We start from the raw sequence: 8,589 nt of genomic DNA on the forward strand, positions 1-8,589 counted from the left end.
GAAACCCTGTCTCCACTAAAAATACAAAAATCAGCCAGGCATGGTGGCACGTGCCTGTAATCCCAGCTGCTCAGGAGGCTGAGGCAGAGGAATCACTTGAACCTGGAAGATGGAGATTGCAGTGAGCCGAGATTGTTCCACTGCACTCCAGCGGCCTGGGTGACAGAAAGAAACTCTGTCTCAAAAAAAAGAAAAATAAAAATAAAACAAAATTAGCCAGATGTGGTGGTGCACACCTGTAATCCCAGCTACATAGGAGGCTGAGGCAGGAGAATTCCTTGAACCCGGGAGGCAGAGGTTGCAGTGAGCCTAGATCACGCCATTGCACCCCAGCCTGGGTGACAAGAGTGAAACTCTGTCTCAAAAAAGAGAGAAAAATTGATTTGAGGAAGCTCTTTATATATTAGGGAACTAACCCTTTGCCATTTTTTTTTTCTGTTTGTCTTTAGACTTTATTACTGACAGATTTTTGCCACATATAAGTGTTGTATTTTTATGTAGTTAAATCAGTCGGTCTTTTATAGTTTCTGGATTTTATATCACAACTAATTATATTAAAAATATTGAAACTGTCAGTTTAAAAAGTTACTTGAATTGTAAATCAAGGTATCTACTGAAAAATTAAGCTAGGTATATAATTTTTCTTTGTTTTGTACTTTATGTATTTTATATACTTTAGTTTAAAATCAGAAAGTTTTTCCCCTGAAATAATTTATTTACCTTTTTATGTTCAATAGATGCCTTCCAGGATGTCAAATTTGTCAGCAACTCGTCAGGTAAGTTTAACATAACTATACTGCACAAATTTCAAAAATAAATAAAACTAATCTGTTAGAAATATGAGTTAGAACACAGTGGCATGAAACTCACATGCTATTATATTTGATGGGTACTTTACCTAGACTTGGAAGGTGAAGGGTCAGTCAAAGCTGTTTGAAACTCAGGTGAAGCTGCCTAAGAAGAGTTGGAAAGTTGTGTCCATTGGGCAGAAGTTGAAGGATAGGAATTTTAGGCAGCGAGAGCAGTGTGTGGGAAGGCCTGATAGTGAAAGACATCATGGTTCTGTCAGGAAACTGCAGAATGTAAGATGGAGATTTGAGAGATTTGGGCCTAGAAAAATGAGAGTTTCAGTTACTCTACAAGGCTTTTCATTGCACATACTTTTGATTTCATGTTCAAAGGATATTGTACAGGCAATTACTAACATGCTAGATGATGATGATGATTATTATTTTGAGACAGAGTCTTGCTCTGTTACCCGGGCTGGAGTGCAGTGGAACAGTCTCGGCTCACTGCAACCTCTGCCTCATGGGTTCAAGCAGTTCTCCTGCCTCACCCTCCCGAGTAGCTGGGATTACAGGCACGTGCCACCATGCCCCGCTAATTTTTGTATTTTTAGTAGGGATGGGATTTCACCATGTTGGCCAGGCTGGTCTTGAATTCTTGACCTCAGGTGATCCACCCAACTCAGCCTCCCAAAGTGCTAGGATTACAGGTGTGAGCCACCATGCCCTATCGAGGAAAAACCCTAAGCATCTTGGCTGGTTTGAGAAATAAAGGGAAAGTACAAGAGAGAAATTTTAAAGCTGGGTGTCCGGGGGAAACATCATACGCTGGCAGGTTCCATGATGCTCCCCGAGCCGTAGAACCAGCAAGTTTTTATTAGTGATTTTCAAAAGAGGAGGGAGTGTATGAATAGGGTGTGGGTCACAGAGATCACATGCTTCACAAGGTAATAGAGTATCACAAAGCAAATGGAGGCAGGGTGAGATCACAGGACCACAGGATGGGGCAAAATTAAAATTGCTAATGAAGTTTTGGGCATGCGTTGTCATTGATAACTTCTTATCAGGGAACAGGGTTTGAGAGCAGACAACCTGTCTGACCAAAATTTATTAGACAGGAATTTCCTCGTTGTAATAAGCCTGGGAGCGCTACAGGAGACCGGGGCTTATTTCATCCCTTCGGCTTCGACCGTAAAAGCGGCCGCCTTAAGGGGGCCGTCTATAGACCTACCCTCAGGGCGCATTCTCTTTCTCAGGGATGTTCCTTGCTGAGAAAAAGAATTCAGCGATATTTCTCCTATTTGCTTTTGAAACAAGAGAAATATGGCTCTGTTCTGCCTGGCTCACTAACAGTCAGAGTCCAAGGCTATCTCCCTTGTTCCCTGAACATTGCTGTTATCGTGTTCCTTTTTTTAAGGTGCCCAGATTTCATATTGTTAACACACGCGCTCTACAAACAATCTGTGCAGTTAATGCAATCATCACAGGGTCCTGAGGTGACATTCATCCTCAGTTTACGAAGATGACGGGATTAAGAGATTAAAAGCAGGCATAGGAAATCACAAAGGTATTGATTGGGGAAGTGATAAGTGTCCATGAAATCTTCACAGTTTATGTTCAGAGATTGCAGTAAAGACAGGCAGGCATAAGAAATTATAAAAGTATTAATTTGGGGAACTAATAAATGTCCATGAAATCTTCACAATTTATGTTCTTCTGCTGTGGCTTCAGCCGGTCCCTCCGTTCGGGGTCCCTGACTTCCCACAACATCGCCCGGCCAATTTTATTTTTTGTAAGAGTAGTTTCCTTTTTTAGATTGGATTGGAAGAAAATAGACCAGTTACTAAGGTTTTGGAGTGATTCTGGCAAAAAGATGAGAACCTGAAGTAAGATGTTTTTGACAGTGAAGAGAAGTAGGCATACTTGAAGGGATTAATGAGATAAATGCAATAGGATTTGGTGAATGTGAAGACAAGGGAAGACTTGAGCATGGTAACTACATTTCCTTCTTAGGCAACTGAGTAAATTGTAATATGCTGTAGGGTCTGATGAGGAAGTATGAGAGGAAGAAGAGAAGGTCTCTGGGTGGTAGGCTAGGAATAAAAGTACATAGAATGAGTTTATTTTAGATATGTTAAAGAGTTTTTCAAAGAAGTTCATAAAAATGAAAACAAAAAACCTGACAGGCTGGATGTGATGGTTCATGCCTGTAATCCCAGCACTTGGGGAGGTTGAGGCAGGAGGATTGTTTTGTTTGAGCCTAGGAGTTTGAGACCAGCCCGGGTAGCAGAGTGAGACCCTGTATCTACAGAAAAAAAAAAAAAAAAAGAAGAAGAAAACCACACACAAAAATCTTGGCATGGTATCATGTACCTGTAGTCCCAGCTACTTAAGAGGCTGAAGTGGGAAGATCATTTGAGCCCGGAGGATTGTTTGGGCCCGGGAAATTGAGGCTGCAATAAGCCCTGATCACCACTGCACTCCTGCCTGGGCAACAGAGCAAGACCGTGTCTCAAAAAAAAAAAAAGTCAACAAAAAGACCTGACAGTCTTTCATATTTGCCCCTGTACTTAACCATATCCAGTCCTATTCGTTTCTTCTTATAGATGGTGAGGTTCACCTGGTGTCTCTTGTTTGACGAGGCCAAAGAGTTTCCTTTATTTAGCATTTCATATAGTGCAGCTTCACTGAACATGAGTTTTCTCAGTTTGGTCTATCTGAAAATATGTTTCTTTTATTTTCATGTTTGAAGAATGTTTGCACTGGACATAGAATTCTGGGTTGTTATTTTATTGCAGCAGGTTTTTTTTTTTTTGAGATGGAGTCTTGCCCCGTCGCCCAGGCTAGATGGAGTACAGTGGCGTGATCTCAGCTCCCAGCAACCTCTGCTTCTCGGGTTCAAGTGATTCTCCTGCCTCAGCCTCCCAAGAAGCTGGGATTACAGGCACACACCACCACACCTGGCTACTTTTTGTATTTTTAGTAGAGATGGGGTTTTACCATGTTGGCCAGGCTGGTCTCCTGACCTTGTGATCTGCCCGCCTTGGCCTCCCAAAGGGCTGGGATTCCAAGTGTGAGCTGTTGCGCCCGGCCCATTGCAGCACTTTAAAGATGTCGTTGTTTTATCTTGTAGTTTTTGTTTCTAATGAGAAGGCAGCTGTCATACAGTAGTTGTCTCCCTGTGTGGAATGGGTCTTTTTTTTCTCTAGCTACTTTAAAGATTTTTTTTTCTATGCCTTTGGTTTTCAGCAGCATATCTATAATATGCCTAAGAGTGATTCTCTTTGTACTTATTCTGCTTGCGTAAATATTTGCACGTTCAAATTTTTTACCTAATTGAGAAGGTTTTTGTTTTTGTTTTTTTTCCTTTGAGAGAGTCTTGCTTTATTGTCCAGGCCCGAGTGCAGTGGCACAATCTTGGCTTACTGCAACCTCTGCCTCCCAGGTTCAAGCAATTCTCCTGCCTCAGCCACCCAAGTAGCTGGGATTACAGGTGAATGCCGCCACACCGGCTTATTTTGTGTTATTAGTAGAGATGGGATTTTACCCTGATGGTCAGGCTGGTCTAGAACTCCTGACCTTGTGATTCGCCCGCCTCGGCCACCCAAAGTGCTGGGATTACAGGCATGAGCCACTGCGTACGGCCAGGAAGATTTTTTTTTTTAATTAACTTTTTTTTTTTTCTTTATCTGATGTATTGAATAATTTCTATTGATGTATTCAGGTTCACTCACTCTTATTTCTGCAGTCTCCATTATGCTGTTTTGTCCATACAGTGAATTTTCTTTTTTTTTTTTTTTTTTGATACGGAGTCTCACTCTGTCGCCCAGGCTGGAGTGCAGTGGCGCAATGTCAGCTCACTGCATACTCCGCTTCCAGGGTTCATGCCATTCTCCTGCCTCAGCCTCCCGAGTAGCTGGGACTACAGGCGCCCACCACCACACCTGGCTGATTTTGTGTGGTTTTTTTTTTTTTTTTTTTTAGTAGAGATGGGGTTTCACCATGTTAGCCAGGATGGTCTTGATCTCCTGACCTCGTGCCGCCTCAGCCTCCCGAAGTGCTGGGATAACAGGCATGAGCCACCACGCCTGGTCCATCCAGTGAATTTTTTTTTCCTTTTATTTTTATTTTTATTTTTATTTTTGGAGACGGAGTCTCGCTCTGTCGCCCAGGCTAGAGTACAGTGGTGCGATCTTGCAAGCTCTGCCTCCTGGGTTCACGCCATTCTCCTGCCACAGCCTCCTGAGTACCTGGGACTACAGGCACCCGCCACCATGCCCAGCTAATTTTTCACTGTGTTAGCCAGGATGGTCTCGATCTCCTGACCTCGTGACACACCTGCCTCAGCCTCCCAAAGTGCTGGGATTACAGGCGTGAGCCACCACGCCTGGCCCATCCAGTGAATTTTCTTTTTTCTTTTTTTTTTTTGAGATGGAGTCTCGCACTGTCGCCCAGGCTAGAGTACAGTGGCGCGATCTTGGCTCACTGCAAGCTCTGCCTCTTGGGTTCACGCCATTCTCCTGCCACAGCCTCTTGAGTAACTGGGACTACAGGCACTCACTGCCATGCCCGGCTAATTTTTCACTGTGTTAGCCAGGATGGTCTTGATCTCCTGACCTCGTGATCCACCCACCTCAGCCTCCCAAAGTGCTGGGATTACAGGCGTGAGCCACTGCGCCCGGCCCCATCCAGTGAATTTTCGTTTCACACCCTACATTTTTCAGTGCTGGGATTGCTATTTGATTCTTGGTTATAGTTTCCATTTCACTGCTGAGATGTACCCTGTGCACTCTCATTGTGACTGTCTATTGCTGTATGTCCTTCAGCGTATTTATAATACCTGCATTAGAGTCTTTGTCTACTGATTCCAACATTTGCATCATTTAGGGTCTGTTTCTGATGACTGCTTTTTTTTCTTCATCTTTTAAATATATCTTTTTTTGGTTTGTTTTTCGAGATGGTGTCTTGCTCTGTTGCCCAGGCTGGAGTGCAGTGCTGTGATCTTGGCTCACTGCACCCTCCGCCTTGCGGATTCAAGCGATTCTCCTGCCTCAGCCTCCTGAGTAGCTGGGATTACAGGCATGTGCCACCACGCCCGGCTAATTTTTTATATTTTTAGTAGAGATGGGGTTTCACTATGTTGGCCAGACTGGCCTGGAACTCCTGACCTCAGGTGATCCACCTGCCTTGGCCTCCCAGAGTTCTGGGATGGTGTGAGCCACCGTACCCGGCCAGTAATTTTTTATTATATATTGTTGTTCTGGAGTAAATAATTTTCCTGTAAGGAGTGTTCGGTTTCTTTCTGACAGGTGATTAAATTAATTATTGGTAGATTCTTTTGTCCATTCAGGTTTGATTTTTTTCTTTGTTAGGACCGTTCTACTTCTATTTTGAATATAGTCCTAGGATGTGGACCTTCCTCTTAAGTTATAGGTTTTTTTGTGGTCTGAACTGAGTGTTCAAGGGGTTCAGTTACGTCTTTTCACGCTGAACTAAAACTGCTGTGTCTTCCAGATCTTTAGGACCCAGTTATCAGACCCACACACAGCAAGTGATTGCCGCTAGGCATCACAGAATCTCTCATAGATCCACCTTAGACCATGGCCAAAGACCCATGGTGAATCCCCATGTGAGATTTTTTTCCTTCTTGTCTTTATGGATCCATTTTCTCTGGTAGTCTGCTACAAATTCCAGCTGTTTCAACAGCCTAGAATTCTGTTCTCTACTTCCTTGCTTGGCTCGATGACTACCATTTTCTGCCTAGGTGTCATCTCTATGATTGAGAAATTTCCCCCAAGCTTGTGCAATCATGGGGGTTTACCTTATGTATTTCCTTCATTTCAAGAATGACTGCTCCATGTTTCTTCTTGTTTAATGCCTGAAACAGTTGTCTCATATATTTTGTTCACGTTTGTGTCAGGAATCTCCGAGACCACATTCCGTGATTTAGCTAGAATGAATCACAAGACTTAGCATGTAGTGGTACTCTTTATAAAATTTAATAAGTGTTATGTTATCTCTGTTGAGGAAGTTTCCTGCTTTCCTAGTTTTCTGACAATGCTTATAATGAATAGACATTCAGTTTTGTCCAGTGCTTGTTTTCCTTTTTGTGGAGGACGAGGTCTCGCCATATTGCCAAGGCAGGTTTTGAACTCCTTGGTTAAAGCTATGCTCCCACTTATGCCTCCTTAAGAACTGAATTGCAGGTGTGAGCCACCACGTCCGTTTCTTTTTTCTTTTTGGTGGGAGTGGGGAAACAGGGTCTCATTCTGTGGTCCAGACTGGAGTGCAGTGGCACAGTCACTGCAGACTTCACCTCCTGGGCTCAGGTGATCCTTCCCCTTCATCTTCCCAAGTAGCTGTGACCACAGGTGCGTGCCACCATGCCTGGCTAATTTCTGTATTTTTTTGTAGAGGAGGAGTTTTGCCATGTTGTCAGGCTGGTCTTGACTCCTCAGCTCAAGTGATCCTCCCACCTTGGCTTCTCAAAGTGCGAGGATTACAGGCACGAGCCACTGTGCCTGGCCTAGTCTTTTCTTGTAATGCTAATACTTTGCCTTTTTTTCTTTTTTCTTTTCTTGAGATGGAGTTCCTTTTGTTACCCAAGCTGATCTAGAACTCCTGGCCTCAAGCAGTCTTCCTACCTCAGCCTCCTAAGTAGCTGGAATTACAGGCTGTTTTTGTTTTTGTTTTTCTCCAAAGCAGAATGACTCTCACCTCATGAAATGAATTGGAAAATGTACCCACTTATGATTTTTTTGGAAGAATGTGTGTAGAATTGATATTTCCTCCTAAATATTTGATGAAATTCACCAGTGAAGGCATCTGGCCTCAAATTTTCTTTGTGGGAAGGTGTATTAATGATTTTTTTTTTTTTTTTTTGAGACAGAGTCTTGCTGTATTGTCCAGGCTGGAGTGTTAATTTATTTTCCTGTTCAATTTTTCTCGTTATTCTGACTTCAGTTTATCAGTTTTATTTATCTTTTCAATGACAAGCTTTTTGTTTTCTTGCTTTCCCCCAGTGTTTTTCTCTTTTCTGTTTCATTGTGGTTTTTTTTTTTTTTGAGGTGGAGTCTCACTCCGTCAGCCAGGCTGCAGTGCAGTGGCATGATCTTGGCTCACTGCAATCTCTCTCTGCCTCCTGGGTTCAAGCAATTTTCATGCCTCAGCCTCCTCAGAAGCTGGAATTACAGGCGCCCACCAGCATACCTGGTGAATTTTTGTATTTTTGGTAGAGACGGGGGTTTCACCATGTTGGCCAGGCTGGTCTCGAACTCCTGACCTCACGCAGTCCACCTGCCTCGGCCCTGTGAAGTGCTGGGATTACAGGCATGAGCCACCGCGCCCGGCCCATTCTGTTTTCTTTATCATATCTTTTCTTCTGCTTACTTTGAGGTTAATTTGCTCTTATTTTTAGTTTTTTTTTTTTCTTGAGACAGAGTCTCGCTCTGTATCCCAGGCTGGAGTGCAGTGGCGCAATCTTGGCTCACTGCAAGCTCCGCCTCCCGGGTTCACGCCGTTCTCCTGCCTCAGCCTCCCGAGTAGCTGGGACTACAGGCGCCACCGCGCCCGGCTAATTTTTTATATTTTCAGTAGAGATGGGGTTTCACTGGGTTAGCTAGGATATTTTTAGTTTTTATGGTAGAAGTGTAGGTTATTTTTTAAATGAAATTTTCAAAAACTTTATTTGGAAAATTATTATTAGTAGTATTTATTTATTTATTTTTCGAGAAGGAGTCTTGCTCCGTCGCCAGGCTGGATGTGCAGTGGCACGATCTTGGCTCACTGCAACCTCTGCCTCCCG

General features: G+C 43.3%; 1 protein-coding gene across 2 annotated transcripts in view; it reads left to right on the forward strand.

The window, feature by feature from the left end:
• The window catches only part of TRPM7 (transient receptor potential cation channel, subfamily M, member 7), a 130,786-nt gene that overhangs the window by 32,372 nt on the left and 89,825 nt on the right, over positions 1 to 8,589 (forward strand). For both annotated transcript variants that reach the window (XM_011995753.1, XM_011995754.1), the window contains exon 3: positions 738 to 776. In XM_011995753.1, the coding sequence (XP_011851143.1) occupies positions 738 to 776 (39 nt within the window). The remainder of the gene's footprint in view (positions 1 to 737; positions 777 to 8,589) is intronic.

Source organism: Mandrillus leucophaeus, unplaced genomic scaffold (assembly GCF_000951045.1).
Source record: "Mandrillus leucophaeus isolate KB7577 unplaced genomic scaffold, Mleu.le_1.0 Scaffold497, whole genome shotgun sequence".
NCBI classification, from domain to species: domain Eukaryota; kingdom Metazoa; phylum Chordata; class Mammalia; order Primates; family Cercopithecidae; genus Mandrillus; species Mandrillus leucophaeus.